This window comes from Neoarius graeffei, chromosome 2 (assembly GCF_027579695.1).
Source record: "Neoarius graeffei isolate fNeoGra1 chromosome 2, fNeoGra1.pri, whole genome shotgun sequence".
NCBI classification, from domain to species: Eukaryota; Metazoa; Chordata; class Actinopteri; order Siluriformes; family Ariidae; genus Neoarius; species Neoarius graeffei.
This window is the reverse complement of record NC_083570.1, coordinates 116,025,175-116,043,303: the sequence shown is the minus strand read 5'-3', so window position 1 is coordinate 116,043,303 and position 18,129 is coordinate 116,025,175. Positions and strand designations below refer to the sequence as shown.

The window sequence follows — 18,129 nt, the reverse complement described above, 5'->3', positions numbered from 1 at the left end:
ACTGTGTGAAAGAGGATTTAACCATATTTGGCATTGGTGATGACTGGTATAACACCACAGCCGACAGATCTGTGTGGAGAGACCACGTTCACAGTAGAAAGACCTTGTCCGAGACAAGGCTACAACGGCACACGGAAGAGGGACATCAGCGGCGCCGAAGAGCCACCCTTGTTCAGAGATGACGGGAACCATAAGAATGCAAAAATCCTTATAATTCCAAAGGGTTCACAGACTTTTTCTTGCAGCTATAGATATGTGATTTTATACCATTTTCAGCACAAATATAAAAAACTTGCATAGTGTTGGTTTATAATCAAAACAAATGACAGAAAAATGCATTTTTGTTGCTAAATAGTAAAGGAAGTTTGAATAGATTTATTTGTTTGTTCTTTTGTTTGTTTGCTTAACGCATGGCTTTCTTCAACATGATTAAACGGAAGTATCTATGAAACAATTCATAAATTAAGCACGATATGTATGAAAAAGAGCTCTAACGCTACGTTCACACTGCAAGGCTTAATGCTCAATTCCGATTTTTTTGTGAAATCCAATGTTTTTGTGAGGTCGTTCACATTAACAAATATATGCGACTTGTATGTGATCCTCAGTATGAACGAAAAGCGACCTAAAAGTGTTCCGCATGCGCATTGCAGGATACGACGACGTCACACGCAGTGAGCATGGCCAGTGTTTACGGAAGTAAAACCGCCCGGTTGCGGTATGACTCATCCAATCTAGCTTGAATAGCTGCATCCCCCCAAATGGAAATCAGCTCCCTAACCTCTGCGTCCTTCCATTGAGAAGATTCAGAACCTTCACAGCCCGAAGCGTCCCTCGCATTGATGTCATGCGCAGGGGCGCAGATACGTTTTTTGAACTGGGGGGGGGGACAAAAAACTGGGGGGGACAAAGCTGCCAGCAAACCAACCCCAACCCCGATATGCCTGTCAAACTTGTGGGTTACCATAGCAACCAAGCTCGAGCTCGCAACCTGTGCAGTCTGTGCAGCTCAACCAACCGAATATCAGTCTTTGTTTGTTTTGTTTTATGTGAATTGTTGCAACTATGTATACACTGCTATGCACCTCAATAAACCGAATGGTAATTAGTCTTTTGATTTTTCCGTGAGGTTTGCCTTATGCAAAGAAAGACAGCATAGACGTTTTTTCCTCCCTATAAGTGGGGGGGACCGAACGAGGTGAATTTAAATCTGGGTGGGACGAGTCCCCCCCTCTATCTGCGCCCGTGATTATGCGCCATGTTGTTGTAACTTTTTTTGAGAGACCCGCCGCCTACTTCAGCGCAGAATAGTGACGTTTGTGGCTTGTTGATGACGTGCAAGTCGGATGAATGCGACCTGGCGGTTCAGACTGAAGTCGCATATGAAAAGAGCGGATAGAAATCGGAATTAGGACCACATATCCAAACGGCCTGGGTCGGATTTGAAAAAATCGGATCTGTGTCGTTCATATTGTCAATAAAAGATCGGATACAGGTCACATATGGGCGAAAAGATCGGATTTGAGTCACTTCAGCCTGCAGTGTGAACGTAGCCTAACAGTCTGTGAGAATGAGTGAGTCAATTCAGGACACTCAGGCAGACACATATGGAGGAAAACATTTTTGTTTCATTTCCTTTATAATAATTTTATTATTATTATTATTACTTATGTGCATGCAAAATGCACTATATATGATCAAATTCACTTAAAATATCCTACATACACTACCGTTCAAAAGTTTGGGGTCACCCAGACAATTTTGTGTTTTCCATGAAAAGTCACACTTTTATTTACCACCATAAGTTGTAAAATGAATAGAAAATATAGTCAAGACATTTTTCTGGCCATTTTGAGCATTTAATCGACCCCACAAATGTGATGCTCCAGAAACTCAATCTGCTCAAAGGAAGGTCAGTTTTATAGCTTCTCTAAAGAGCTCAACTGTTTTCAGCTGTGCTAACATGATTGTACAAGGGTTTTCTAATCATCCATTAGCCTTCTGAGGCAATGAGCAAACACATTGTACCATTAGAACACTGGAGTGAGAGTTGCTGGAAATGGGCCTCTATACACCTATGGAGATATTGCACCAAAAACCAGACATTTGCAGCTAGAATAGTCATTTACCACATTAGCAATGTATAGAGTGGATTTCTGATTAGTTTAAAGTGATCTTCATTGAAAAGAACAGTGCTTTTCTTTCAAAAATAAGGACATTTCAAAGTGACCCCAAACTTTTGAACGGTAGTGTACATAAAATAAAAGAATCCTAAGTATAAATGAAATGATATCCTAGAGATAATGTAAAAACTTACATAATCTGAAATTCTGAAAAATATCAATTATTAAAAGCTAAATTCATCTGTTTTTAAGTAAAGATTTTAAAGATTTATTAGCACGTCGTCATTTAAGTGTAAAGCTGGAGGTGAATTTTTCCAGCAGAGAAACTGAGAGATATAAAAACTGCGTATGGGTCTTTTTTTTTTCCTTTCTTTCTTTTAAATAAATATCTTAGTAATCGGGTGGCACGGTGGTATAGTGGTTAGCGCTGTCGCCTCACAGCAAGAAGGTCCAGGTTCGAGCCCCGTGGCCGGCGAGGGCCTTTCTGTGTGGAGTTTGCATGTTCTCCCCGTGTCCGCATGGGTTTCCTCCGGGTGCTCCGGTTTCCCCCACAGTCCAAAGACATGCAGTTAGGTTAACTGGTGACTCTAAATTGACCGTAGGTGTGAATGTGAGTGTGAATTGTTTGTCTGTGTCAGCCCTGTGATGACCTGGTGACTTGTCCAGGGTGTACCCCGCCTTTCGCCCGTAGTCAGCTGGGATAGACTCCAGCTTGCCTGCGACCCTGTAGAACAGGATAAAACGGCTAGAGGTTATGAGATGAGATCTTAGTAATCGGAATCATAACCCTCTGGTGTTGTAGTACAGAGATGTGACCAGCAGGGGGCTGTAAAGCACCATTTTAATTTTCATCATGTCATGATAAAGTTGGACAGGATGAGAAATGAGTATATTAGAGGGGCAGGCCACGTAGGACAGCTTGGAGACAAAGTGAGAGAGGTGAGATTGAGGTGGTTTGGACACGTACAGAGGAGAGATACAGGGTATATTGGGGAAAAGAATGCTGAAGATGGAGTTTCCAGGTAGAAGGAAAAGAGGAAGAGCAAAGATTAGATTTATGGATGTGGTGAAGGAGGACATGAGGATGGTTGGTGTGACAGGAGGAGATGGAAGGACATTATCTGCTGTGGTGACCCATAATGGGAACAGCTGAAAGATGATGATGATGATGTCCTGTGAAACCTTGGTGCTCTCCAAACACATTGCAGTGCACCCCTTTACAGCACTTGAGCATCTGCTGCTGGTTTTCATGAGTCAGGGCTGGAAAATCAGCAATGACTGAAATACATAATATAAATAACAATAATAATATACTGCACTGATATAGAGCTAAGAATGAGAGATAGAGTGAGAGAAATAAACTGCAGACAAACCAAAGGCAGAGAAACCAAGTGTCGTGGAGATTCTGCAAAAAGAGAAAAATACAAACATAGACACGAGAAGTTGTTTTTCATTTTGTTTCCAAACAGTCTCGGAGCATCTGTCTCTTAGAGCCCTGAACGTAAAACCTATCTGAGAATATCCTTGGAATGGCACCACTACTGCTGATGTATTGTCTCAAACCAAGTTCACACCATTCTAATCAGGGCTTGTGGACCAAAACCATTTCTGTCAAGGTCAGCGTGAGCTGCTGTGTTCTAACAACATGGAAAAACATCCCCATGAGAACACTCTCTAGTTTACATGTAGACATGAAGCACGCTCAACTCGGACATTAATTATAAAGATCAGCTTTGTCAGTCCGCTAAAAGAAAGAAAATATGAATTAATAAGAGCAATGAAATGATGGAACAAAGGAATGGTTTGAAAGATGTTTGGGAATTCTTTGGAAAGGTCTTTCTCAGGATGGGTTCGATTGTGAAGTGATGTCTCCCGAATGATAGAAAGAGAACTCTCAGACCAATTTCTTTCTTTAATACTAGTTTACTGATTCTCTCGAGGTCCTAGACAGGACAAAGTACTTTCTCAAAACACAAACCACAACAGATGCATCTGGGAAGAACATCTTGGAGATGGGGAGATGTTCGCCGGATTGTTCTTTTGTGAGACCTTTATAGACTGACTGTCCAGCCCATCTTAGAGCTGTAACCAGTCAAATTCTTTATAGAGAGAGAATTATTAAAAAGGATAAAAGAGAAACACTCAAAGAGCCAAACTTTACCAACTAAATAGAACAGTCGTATTAAAATACAAATTAGACAGTAAACTATTGAACATGTCTAGTTTTTATAAGGTATAATTTTTAGGGGTCATGTAATTTTCGTAAGATTAGCACTTAAATGGTTTAACTTAGTGCATCATTCCACTTGTAAAAACCCTGATGAAGAAAATGGTGGGTTCCTTGATGGGAGAGTATGTGCTGATATGACCACCTGAGAAAATGTAGAGTTTGAATTGAGGCAGATAAGGTACTGAAGAAGTACAACCCCAAATCCAAAAATGTTGGGCGCTGTATAAAACATAATGTGAAGATTTGTAAACCATGGAAACCCTATATTTAATTGAAAGTAATACAAAGACGACATATCAAATGTTGAAACTGAGAAATTTTCTTGGTTTTTGAAAAATAGTTGGTCATTTTGAATTTGATGTCAGCAACACATTTCAGAAAAGTTGAGACGGGGCAACAAAAGACTGAAAATTTGTATAATGCAAAAAAAAAAAAAATACAACCCCGATTCCAAAAAATCCGAGCTGTAATTGTGGTGTTTAGACAGCAGAGGATGCAATAATGTCTTTGGTATCTCCCGTCGTTACTATGGATGAGCGTCTCGGCACCGGTGAGCCCTTTTGTGCGATTGGAGTCCGATGCGGGAGAGGCATTTCTTGCTGCACAAGCTGCACTCAAAGGCCGCGTCGGTCACCAAAGTGCGGGCTTTCCTAGCAGCTCTTCTCTCCTTCACGTCCGTGATATGTTGCTCTTTGAACCCCTTGTCTGCCGAGTAGCACTGGTTCCGCCATGAAGCACGGTTGAGTGAGTCAGCTTCCCAGGTGGTCAGATTTATGCCACAGCCCATAAGGTTGCACTTTAGGTTGTCCTTATACCACAGGTGTGGATGTCCTACTCAGTGACTGCCCCCTTTCAGCTGCCTGTAGAACAGTTCCTTTGGGATGCAGTTGTTGTCCATACACACCAAGTGTCCAGCCCAACGCAACTGTGATTTTATCAGTAGAGCCTTGGTGCTTATTATGCCACACTTCTCCAAAACAGTGGTGTTGGGAACGCAATTTTGCCAGCGGATATTGCATATTCGGCTAAGGCATCGCATATAGAATGCTTCAAGCTGTCGTATGGGGTCCACATTTCACAGCCATACAGCAAAAAGGGCAGCACTGTGGACTTGTACACCCTAATTTTTGTGCCCAATTTTACATCGTGGCTCCTCCGTAGTCTGTCTGTCAGACGACCAAATGCGACACTGGCTTTAGATATACGCTGGATTATCTCAACATCAAGTGAGCCGTTGTGTGACATTACACTGCCGAGGTAACAGAAGCTCTTTACGAACGAAAGTTTTACACGGTCGATTGTGACAACCGGATCATGGTGAGTTTCACAGGGACGAGGCTGGAACGAGGCTGAGGTCTGCCTTTTCCAGGCTAATGGTGAGACCGAACTTTTTCGCTGCCTTGTCAAACCTATCAACTATTATTTGGATGTCTTCTAGGCAGTGAGCAGTGTGTGTGCAGTCATCGGCAAACAGTAGGTCTCTTATTAGCATCTCGGTTACCTTCATGCGAGCTGAAAAATGCCTGAGGTTAAAGACACCACCGTCAGATCTTACTTGTAAGTACACACCGAGGTCTAACTCACTGAATGCATATTGCAGTATGAGTGCTAATATAATGCCAAATAATGTAGGAGCTAATGCACATCCTTGTTTTACGCCATTTGATCTACTAAATGGTTCAGAGAAGTTACCGTTTTCATAAACGCAACCCATCATGCCGTTGTGAAACGATCTCATAATGGCAATAAGTCTCTATGGGCATCTGACCTTGTGAAGTAACTTTCAGAGCCCTTCCCTACTTACATTGTCAAATGCCTTGGTCAGATCAATGAATACAGAGTAGAGAGATTGGTTCTGTTCTAAGTCCTTTATCTGAATTTGCCTGTATGCGAAGATCATATCGGCTGTGCCTCGACCGCTGTGGAAACCACACTGTGATTCTGGATATACCTTGTCTGTCACTTTACTGGTGAGGCGGTTCAGAACAACTCTGATTAGGATCTTCCCGGCGATTGAAAGTAGGGATATTCCGCGATGATCATCACATTGTGCCCTGATCCCCTTACATTTATAGAGGTGTATGATGGATGCATCTTTCAGGTCTTGTGGGACCTCACCTTTTGTCCAGAATGCCCCAAACAGCTTGGTAAGTGCGGTAACCATGTGAGCACCTCTGCATTTGTAGACTTCCGGTGGTATGCCGTCGGGACCTGGCGCTTTGACGTTCGAGAGTTGTTTGATTGCTTTTGAGACTTCTGCACGACTGGGCATGTTGTCAAGATGCTCCAACGTAGGTAGTTGCTGTGTATTGTGCAGGACTTCATCACAAATAATGGGTTGCTTGTTCAGTAGTGAATTGAAATGATCCGCCCATCTGGAGAGTATTTCATCTTTGTCTGTTAGCAGTGTGGTGTTGTCAGCTGATAGAATTGGTGTGGATCCGTTGGTGCGTGGTCCATACACTGCTTTAAGACCATTCAAAAGGGCTTTGGTATTGTGCTTGTCAGCGGCTTCCTGTAGTTCAGTAGCTTTTACTTCCCAACACTTATTCTTCATGTCTCTCAGACGTTTCTGAGTAGCTCCTTTGAATTCCTGGTAGGCCTTCCTAAGCGCAGGTGACTGTTTGTTCGCGATATGTTTGCGGTGTGCCTCATGCATAGCGTTGAGGAGTTCTTCAATCTCCGCATCATTTTCATCGAACCAGTCCTGATGTTTCCTTTTCACAAAGCCTAGCACTTCAGTGGTGACAGTGAATTTTGTGTCACGAAAGTCCCTCCACAGCTTCTCAATGTCTATGTTCTCATCAACAAGAGTGTCAACTGTGTATGGGCAAGACTGCAGTTTTTCGCTTAGTTCGTTTGCCTTTTCTTTACACCCAAGCGCTTTCACATTGAGCCTTTTTGCCTGAGGTTGGCGCTGCCTCCTTTTTGGTGGTGCAACTTGTAGTTTCATAACGCTTCTGACTAATAGATGGTCTGACAACCAGCCGCTGCCTCTCATGATGCAAGTGACTTTTACGTCGCTTCTGTCCCATTGACGTACGATAACGTAATCTAGCAGATGCCAGTGCTTGGATCTCGGGTGCATCCATGTTGTCTTATATTTATCAGCTTGTTGGAAGGCCGAGTTCATGATGAAGAAGTTATGAGCAGCACACTCCGACAAAAGAAGCTGTCCATTTGAGTTGCATTTACCTAGGCCGTGTTTTCCAAGCACCTTGGGCCACAAGCTGTGGTCCGATCCAACACGTGCGTTAAAATCACCCAGGAGGATTGGTTTGTCCAAGTATCACATAGACATAGCGGCCCTGAGTGAAACAAGGCTCTCAGAGGAATCAAGTTTAGAAGAAACCTTCTGGGTAGGAAAACCAGACGGTGTTCCTCGTACCTCAGATTTTGGCTTCGCTATCCGCACATCCCTGGCACATAATCTAGAGTCGCTCCCAAAAGGGATCACAGATGGGATTATGGTCCTACGGCTCAAACTAAGCTGCCAAACTTATGCTACCATAATCAGTAGGAGTGGGCAAAAATATCGATACGGCAATATATCACGATACTTTGTCTTCTGATTCAATATCGATACTCAAAATTTGAATATCAATATTTTTTCAAATAATAAATCATGTTTCAGACGGGTTGTAAATCCAGTACGACTTCCGCACCTCTGCTCCGCGAGGTGTCGCTGTGCCGCTACCTCACTGCAAGGCACTCTTCGTCTTCTCTTTTTTTCCCTGGCGGTTGCAGTGAGGAAAAAAAACAAGCAAGCATGGCTGTTAACGTATACCTAGAGACGCCGCTGAACTTTAAGGCAGATGTTTGGAGGTACCTTGGATTCCAAAGGAAAGGAGAAAAAAAAACAGTGAGCTGGACAAAGAGTACGCACTTTGCAAAACCTGTTTCGCTCCAATTGGATATTCAGGTAACACAACAAACTTGAGAACTTACTTAGCACGACACCACCCCGACATATTAGCTCAGCCGGAGCCACCGAAACCCGACCCGAAGCAAACTACACTGGACATCGCCAAAGTCCTCCCGTCTACTTCAGTGATGTGTGACTTACTGTAACTGTGAACTTAATTTTGTCATTTAAGGCCAAAGGCAAGAAGCTGCACTTTATTTTGCATTTTCAATTTTAGTGTGTGTGAGACACTGCATTTTATTTTGAGTATTTACTCAAAGTTCAGAAGAAACATGATTCACTGAGGTTTCAATTCAGTTTCAGTGTGTGGACACTGACTCACACTGCACTTTGTTTCATAATTGTGCTCAGGGAGACTAAGATGCCCACTACACTTTTCAATGTGTTCCAGACAGTGTGTTGTTCCTGCAAATATGTTGTAACTTGGACTTGTATAGTTACAATAAAATGGCATGGATAATTTGAATTACATTGTTTTGACTCCGTTTGTCCCATGAATTATCACTATCATCTAATGTACATACAACTCGGATTTTAAGATGCATAATGCATTTTACATTTTTCAGTGAACTATGTAGAATATCGCAATATATCGCAAAATTTTGATATCACAATATCATATTGTATCGTGATGTGTATCGTATCGTGAGGTCCTTGGCAATACCCACCCCTAATAATCAGCGTCTACGCACCAACGATGATGCACACTGAGGAAACCAAAGATGCCTTCTACAAGGAACTTGACAGTGCCATTTTCGCCACGCAGAAGACGGACAATAATGTACAATAGCAGGAATAAGCATGACTTCACTGTGGGTGGAAGTAACCCAGCTCTAAAGCTGCGAAAACATACAAAACAGATATAAAATGTGAAAACTGTTGTGTGATTGTGTACAAATAGACTGAACATGAAATCAGAGCTCTCTCTTTTTTTTAAAGACTGCTGAAAGATAAAGAAAAGCAAATAGATGGAGTACAAATGTGCATAAAAGTTTATTAAGAAAAGGCTTGTTTGTTATTAGTTGTTTTATTTAATAAAAGGAATATTTTAGTCAGTAGGCAATTATATTTTACTCCAACCTTTACACATGGGTAAATAATTAATGTTGGTTATTAAGAAAATTTTTTTTGTTCATTTTAATTAAACAAAAGGAATATTTATTAATAAAGTTGATAAGAATAGGAGAGTAAAGTTGCATCTTTTGGTAATAAAATTTTAATTTCTTTTTTGTAGGAAAAAATATCATGGGAAAATTGGTTTGTGAAATAGAATCATGAATTAGGTGAATCATTACATGCCTAGTAATTAGCATTAAAAATTGTAATTGCATACGAAGTATACATGGCAGCTAAATGATTAAATTAAATTGATTTTAAAATCGCAAATTATATGGATTATACTGTGTGTGTGTGTGTGTGTGTGTGTGTGTGTGTGTGTGTGTGTGTGTGTGTTTTCAGAGTGCATGGGGAGGTGTGTGCCGCCTGCGACATCGCATCACTCCGAATGTTCCGGGGAGGACGCACCGACTACATCCGCTCCCCGACCAATCAGACACTGAAATTTGTCCAAGCCTTTGATGACCCCGCCCTCTCTGTGAGTCACATGACCCAATCAGAGATGAGGAGAGTGAACATTAACAGAGTTAGCATTCACTGTTTGCTGTGTGTTTTAGAGGGAGGTGAAAGTGGAGCTGTTGCGTGAAGCTGTGGAGGCTTACAGTCAGCTGACAGATCAGGTGACTGTGACTCCACCCACATTTCTAGAGAACAGTGTATAATATTAAAATAATGCAGTGTACTTGTACCGACATAAAGATACAAAGAGAATGTTATTTAATGTCAACACTATTTTGTGTGTGTTTGGGTATCAGGCGCTGAAAGGCCAGTCTATTGATCACCACCTGCTGGGTCTAAAGCTGCAGGCCATCGAGGAGGGACTGAGCGTGCCCAGAATGTTCATGGACACGGCGTATGGACTCGCCACGCACTGGAAACTCCGCACCGGACAGGTCTCTCTCTCACACACGTTACTTTTTATATGTATATAAAATTAATAATAATACTTTTTAAAGTATTTTTGCAGTATACCAAGGATTTTACAAGCACTGCATGTAAATAGGGTTTTGTGTGTGTGTGTGTGTGTGTGTGTGTTTGTTTTTGTTACCTCGCCCAGGACGGAGTCCACCAGGGGGCGAAGTATTGTTTTCGGTTGGGATTGTTTTTGTTAACGATGTTACGGGACAATGGCTGGACCAATCTTCATGAAACTTTCAGGATAGATGGACATTGGTCTCAAATAGAATCTCCAACATTTTGGGGGTCATCCGGTAAAGGTTTTTGTGGCTACTGCTTCATATAGAGGCGCTAGCCATTATGTCATCGTGCTGTAAGAGTGTAACAATATGCAGTACGGTGTGTTCTGATTGGCTGAGAGCAAGAGAATCAGAATCAGGACCATGTTTATTGGCCAAGTATGTTCACACACAAGGTCAAAATCAAGGTCACCAAAAAGGTCAAAAATCTTTTTTTTTTTTTGCAATATTTTCCTTCATATTTATCATAAGTGCTACCAGGTGAGATTTGTTTTGCCTAGCAATACTTGTTTAAATTTGTACGAGTGTGTGTGTGTGTATATATATATATATATATATATATATATATATATATATATATATATATATATATAAAAATAAAAGGGAGTGTAAAATGTTTTGACAGTGACTGCCGTTTGTATGATTTATGAATAAACAAGATACAGTAAATTTATTACCAGACTTTTCCATTTAAGTTGCTTCTTCCCAATTGGAGCTTCAGCTTTTCCTCATTCCAGTCCATTATGCCACAGTGCAACAGTGTGGGTAACTAGTGCAGTGTAATAACTTAAACATTTACTGTAATAGAATTATAGAGAAAATGTAGAGTAGCAGAAAAATGGGGCAGAATAGGAATTAGATAGAGACTGTGACTAAAGTCACAGTAATTTGCGCTAGCTGTTACAAACCGGGACGTCTGGTCACCGTACCCTTTATGTCAGTGGGGCAAAGTATTCTGTCAGGGATGGTTTGAGATGGATGTATGTGCAGAAGATATTTATTATTTAAAAAATACAATCAGGCAAACAATCCAAAATGGTAGGCATATATCGTGAATGGTAAAACAGGCAATAGGTCGAGTGAGGTACAAACAGAATATTGTAGACAAGAGCAGGGGTCAGAAAACAGGATGTAAAAACACGGCTTGGTAATGTGCCACAGCACCACAATACTTCACAAATTGAGAGTGCATTCAGAGTCCTTATATATGCGCGCTGAATGCGCCTTAATCCAGTGTCCTGTGAGTCATTAGCAGCGAGAGTCAGCCAACACGTGCGGGTGTGACATTATAGATTTAGAACGGTAAGAGATGGAGAATGATGCTTAATGAGGAAAAGTTGCTCCCTGTTGCCCTGAAGAAAATAAAAAAAACTGATTGAAAAAATCATGAAAATTGACAGAGTTATAAGTGATTGAAAAAAATCCCGTTTTTCATGGATCATTCCGGTTCAATCTGGATTGGCACCAAAGATAATTCAGCCCAGAGGTGGTATTCATGTGAAATTTGGTAATGATTGGTTGAAAACCGAGGGAGAAATAGTGTCCCAAAAACATTAGGAGAACAAGTATTGCCAGGCAAAACAAACCTCACCCGGTAGCACTTAGGATGAATATGAAGGAAGATATCGCGAAAAAACGATTTTGACCTTGTGTGTGAACATACTTGGCCATTAAACATGGTTCTGATTCTCTGCTGCTCTCAGCCAATCTGAACACACCGTATCACTCTCACACCGTACTGCGCGATTGTTACACTCTTACATTCTTGCAGCACGATGGCATAGTGGCTATTGCCTCTATATGAAGCAGTAGCCACAAAAACCTTGACTGGATGATGCCCAAAGTGTTGGAGGTTCTATTTGAGACCAATGCCCGTCTATCCTGCAAGTTTCATGAAGATCAGTCCAGCTGTTTTCCCAAAATATCATTAATAAAAAACAAAGAAGAAACTTATGATCACTATGAAGGAAGATATCACAAAAAAAAAAGGTCCCCTATGGGTCCATGTGGCTACTGCTTATAAATAAAATAGTTTTCTGATCCCATGTCCATACAGTAAATATAGCTGTGGCAGCGGGGGCGTGGTCAAGCGCTGGTCTGTGACAGGAGGGCGGAGTCAGGGAAGGTAAGTGGCAGAATCACTGCACCTGATGTCAATTAACCTGTGTTTGTGTGTCTTCCCAGTGACCGCGCCCTACTTAAGGAGGGAGAGCGAGAGCAGAGGGAGCTCTTCCCTGAACCAGACGCCGGTTGTGTGTGTGTCTGTGGTTACATGCTAGATGTTCACTGAAAAGTGTGACGATAAACAAACGCTTTACCAACCTGAACTCTGTCCTGCCGTCTTCTGTGCTCCGCCCTTCTGTGAGAACCGCTACAGTGGTGCTGAAACCCGGGATTATCCGGAGCACAGAAGACGGCAGGACAGAGTTCAGGTTGGTAAAGCATTTGTTTATTGTCACACTTTTCAATGAACATCTAGCATGTAACCACAGACACGCACACAACCGGCGTCTGGTTCGGGGAAGAGCTCCCTCTGCTCTCGCTCTCCCTCCTTAAGTAGGGCGCAGTCACTGGGAAGACACAAACACAGGTTAATTGGCATCAGGTGTAGTGATTCTGCCACTTACCTTCCCTGACTCCGCCCTCCTGTCACAGACTGGCGCTTGACCACGCCCCCGCTGCCACAATAGCATATACAGTATATATTCACTGTATGAGGCAGTAGCCACAAAAATCAAGTCAAGTCAACTTTATTGTCAAATATGCTATACATGCTCGACATACAGCACAGATGAAATTTCAGTCCTCTCTGACCCACGGTGCAAACAGACAATACAATAAATAAAAAAAAGAATAACTGAAATAAACAATATAAACAGTATAAACACTCTAGATAAGAAAATAGACATAGACTAAACACTCACAGATGTATAGAATAGAATGCCTTTATTGTCACTATACACATGTACAATGAGATTAAAGCATCTCCAATAACAGTGCAAAAACAGCGTGTAGAGTGAGGGGGAAGGGGGGAGGTGCACAGTCCTGAGGTGTATGTGTTGTGTTACACATTATGGAGTGAGGTATTACTCATTGCACATATAAATTATTGCACAGAGGGTCTCACATTATAAATTATTGCACAGAGAGATTCCGATTATAAAATAAAATTAAGTATTACACATTTATGAAGTATTGCAAGGTAAGGTAGGTGCACAGACTTGAGGTGTGTGTGCTGTGTGTAAGGTGCACAGTCCTGAGGTGCATTGTGCTGTATGTAAGGTGCACAGTCCTGAGGTGAGGTGAATGGGTTGTGTTTCACATTATGGAGTGAGATATTGCACATTATAAAAGTATTGCACATAGAGAGTCCCTTATAAAGTACTGCACATTATAAATTATTGCATGAGGAGAGTCACATAGTAAAATAAATAGACTATAAAGTCAGAGCATATCCAAGTTCAGGGCGGTTATGGCTTTTGGAAAGAAGCTGTTTTTGAATCTGTTTGTCTTTGTCCTGATGCACCTGTAGCGCCTCCCTGAGGGTAACAGGTTGAACAGATCAAAGCCAGGGTGGGAGCTGTCCTTGATAATGTTTTTAGCTCTGTTAAGGCAGCGGGAAGTGTAAATGTCCATCAGGGAGGGGAGAGGGCAGCCAATGATCTTCTGTGCTGCCTTAACTACCCTCTGGAGCCTCTCCCTGTCTACAGCAGTGCAGCTGCCATACCATACTGTAATACAGTACGTCTGCAGGCTCTCGATGGATGAGCGGTAGAAGGTCAGCAGCAGGTTAGAGTTTAGGTTGTACTTCCTGAGGACTCTCAGGAAGTGTAGCCGCTGCTGAGCCTTCTTAATAACTGCTGTGATGTTTACTGACCAGGAAATGTCGGCGGAGATGAGGACGCCGAGAAACTGGAAGGTGTGGACCCTCTCCACATACACGTTGTTGATGTAGAGGGGGGCTAGGTCGGTGCTGTGCTTCCTGAAGTCAACAATGAGCTCTTTGGTTTTCTTGGTGTTCAGAGTGAGGTTATTTTCTGAACATCAGGCTGCCAACTTCAGGACCTCCTCTCTGTAGGCTGCCTCGTCTCCCTTTGAGATGAGTCCGACCACTGTGGTGTCATCAGCAAACTTGACGATGAGGTTGTTGTTGTGGGTTGAACTACAGTTGTGGGTGTTAGAGGCAGTACAGGAGGGGGCACACAGCCCTGTGGAGAGCCGGTGCTCAACGTGCGGGTGGAGGAGAAGTGGGGGCCAAGTCTCACAGTCTGGGGCCGGTTAGTAAGAAAGTCCTTTAACCAGGCACATGTGAGAGGGGGGAGGCCGAGAGTGTCCAGTTTTCTAATAAGGATGTCCGGAATTATTGTATTAAAATCTGAACTGTAATCCATAAAGAGTATGCGGACGTAGCTCTGCTGCTGCTCCAGGTGATTTAGCGCAGAGTGGAGAGCTACGCCGATGGCATCCTCTGTGGATCTGTTTGTGCAATATGCAAACTGGTAGGGGTCGAAGTCTGGGGGGAGGTGGTCCTTGATGTGCTGAAGAACTAGTCTCTCGAAGCACTTCATGATTACCGGGGTGAGGGCCACAGGACGGTAATCATTCAGGCTGGTGACTGGAGACTTCTTCGGCACTGGGATTATTGTTGCAGATTTTAGGCAGGGCGGGATGATTGCCTGAGCCAGGGAGAGGTTAAAGATCCTGGTGAAGGTAGGGGCGAGCTGGTGGGCACACGCTCTGAGCACCTTACCAGGTACACCATCTGGGTCGGCAGCTTTCTTGGGGTTCACTGCCAGGAGCACCCGTCTGACATCGTGCTCCTGTACAGTGAAAGGAGTGGTGTGGGAACTGTGTGGTGGTGGGGGCAGGGCAGGAGCAGATGAGTGCTGCTGAGATGTTTCAAAGCGAGCAAAGAAGCGATTTAGCTCCTCTGTTAGCGGCGCACTCCAGTCTCCTGTTGGTGTATCACAGTCTCTGAAGTTTGTGATGTCCTGAATGCCCTGCCACACCACCTGTGTGTTGTTGCTGGACAGGTGGGATTCTATGCGCAGCCTGTGGTCCGCCTTGGCTTTATTTATTCCTCTTTTCAGATCAGCTCGAGCAGCTCTGTACAGAGCTCTATCACCTGACCTGAAGGCAGCATCGCGAGCCCTGAGGAGTGAGCGGACCTGGCTGGTCATCCAGGGTTTCTGGTTTGGGAAGACCCGAATGTTTTTATCCGCCGTCGCATTCCCGATGCAGAACTTGATATAGTCCAGCACCGTTCCTGTGAATGTCTCCAGCTCCTGCTGTTCAAATAAGTCCCAATCTGTCTGTTTAAAGCAGTCCTGTAGTTTGGAGAGTGCATTGTCAGGCCAGGTTGTGATAGTCCTTGTGGTGGGCCTGGCTCTGCGTCTGAGGGGGGTGTAGGCTGGGGACAGCAGGAGGGAAAGATGGTCTGACTGGCCGAGGTGGGGGAGGGGTATGGCTCTGTACACATGCTTGATGTTGGAGTAAACATGATCCAGAGTGTTCTCCCCTCTAGTAGAACACTTAACATGTTGGTAAACTTCGGCAGTACAGACTTCAAGTTGGCCTTATTAAAGTCTCCTGCTATTATGTGAACACCGTTAGGGTGGGCCCGCTGCTGTTCGTTAACAGTGTTCAGCAGGAGAGAGAGCGCTGTGTTTACACAGGCGTCAGGTGGAATGTACACAGCTGTGACAATCACCACAGTTAGCTCTCTCGGTAGAAAAAAAGGCCGGCATCTTACAGACATGTAGCTACTCGAGGTCTGGGGAACAGTGTTTATCTATAATTGTTCCATTGTTACACCAATTGTCATGCACGTAAATACAGAGCCCCCCTCCTCTATTCTTACCGGAGTTCTCATTTCTATCCCAGCGGAGCAGAGTGCGGCCTGGTAGCTGCAAGCTAGCATCGGGTATTTCTGGATGAAGCCAGGTTTCTGTGATAATTAAAACACAGCAGTCCCGAACATAGTGATTTCCAGCGAGTTGTAATTCCAGATCATCCGTTTTATCTACCAGGGATCTAGCATTGGAGAGATACAGGCTCGGTAGAGGTGGCTTGTGTGGTTGTTTCCTTAGCATAGCACCGGACCTGCGGCCCCGCTTCTGCTTCCTGTCCCTCCTCCGTCTGCGCCGCCTCCTAGACCCGACAACAATCCACAGAGAACCCGGCGGTCTCGCTATGTCATCTGGGATGTTATGTGTGAAGAGAAAGTCGCTCGAAACAGATATCTGGTGTTGGTCACCGATGGCTAAAAGTGTCTGGCGGGTGTACTGGATGTTCGCAGAACCGATGGTGCACAAACAAGCAAGAAAGAAATACAAAAACAAACAAAAAAAAACGTGTGTATACACACACACACACACACATATATATATATATATATATATATATATATATATATATATATATATATATATACACACACACACACACACACACACACACATATATATATATATATATATATATATATATATATATATATATATATACACGGAGTGCAGAATTATTAGGCAAGTTGTATTTTTGAGGATTAGTTTTATTATTGAACAACAACTATGTTCTCAATCAAACAAAAAGACTCATAAATATCAAAGCTGAATATGTATGGAAGTTAGAGTGGGGTGTTTTTAGTTTTGGCCATTTTAGGAGAATATGTATGTGTTCAGGTAACTTTCACTGTGCAGAATTATTAGGCAACTTAATAAAAACCAAATGTGTAGCCATTTCACTTATTTATTTTCACCAGGTACACTGATATGACAACTCCAGATTTGCAAATAAACATATCTGACATTCAAACACAAAACAAAAACAAAATCAGTGACCAATATAGCCACCCTTCTTCATGAGGACACTCAAAAGCCTTCCATCCATAGATTCTGTCAATTTCTTTATCTGTTCATGACCAACATTGTGTGCAGCAGCAACCACGGCCTCCCAGACGCTGTTCAGAGAGGTGTACTGTTTTCCCTCTTTGTAGACCTCACATTTTATAATGGACCACAGGTTCTCTATGGGGTTTAGGTCAGGTGAACAAGGGGGCCATGTCATTATTTTTTTCACCTTTCAGACCTTTACTGGCTAGCCACGCAGTGGAGTATTTGGACGCATGAGATGGAGCGTTATCCTGCATGAAAATCATGTTCTTCTTGAAAGATGCTGACTTTTTCCTATACCACTGCTTGAAGGTTTCTTCCAGGAACTGGCAGTAGGTCTGGGAGTTGAGTTTGAGTCCATCCTCAACTCAAAAAGGTCCAACAAGCTCGTCTTTGATGATACCAGCCCATAGCAGTACTCCACCTCCACCTTGCTGGCGTCCGAGTCGGAGTGGAGCTCTGTGCCCATTACTGATCCAGCCACAGGCCCATTCATCTGGCCCATCAAGAGTCACTCTCATCTCATCAGACCACAGCACCTTAGAAAAATCAGTCTTAAGATATTTCTTGGCCCAGTCTTGACGTTTTATCTTGTGTGCCTTACTCAGTGGTGGTCGTTTTTCAGCCTTCCTTACCTTGGCCATGTCCCTCAGTATTGCACACCTTGTACTCTTTGACACTCCAGGAATGTTGCAACTCTGGAATATGGCAGAACTGGATGCTAATGGCTGCTTGTTAGCTTCACGCTTGATTTTCCGCAGATCATGTGCAGTTATTTTGCGCCTTTTTTTTCCCCACACGCTTCTTTCGACCCTGTTGACTATTTGCAATGAAACGCTTGATTGTTCGGTGATCACGTTTCAAC

The 18,129-nt window shown here is 43.0% G+C and overlaps 1 protein-coding gene across 1 annotated transcript in view; it reads left to right on the top strand.

Annotated features, from left to right (window-relative positions):
• cratb (carnitine O-acetyltransferase b) overlaps window positions 1–18,129 on the top strand; it is a 69,756-nt gene that overhangs the window by 45,448 nt on the left and 6,179 nt on the right. The window contains exons 12-14 of the mRNA XM_060915398.1: window positions 9,737–9,872; window positions 9,952–10,014; window positions 10,150–10,287. Of these exons, the coding sequence (XP_060771381.1) occupies window positions 9,737–9,872; window positions 9,952–10,014; window positions 10,150–10,287 (337 nt within the window). The remainder of the gene's footprint in view (window positions 1–9,736; window positions 9,873–9,951; window positions 10,015–10,149; window positions 10,288–18,129) is intronic.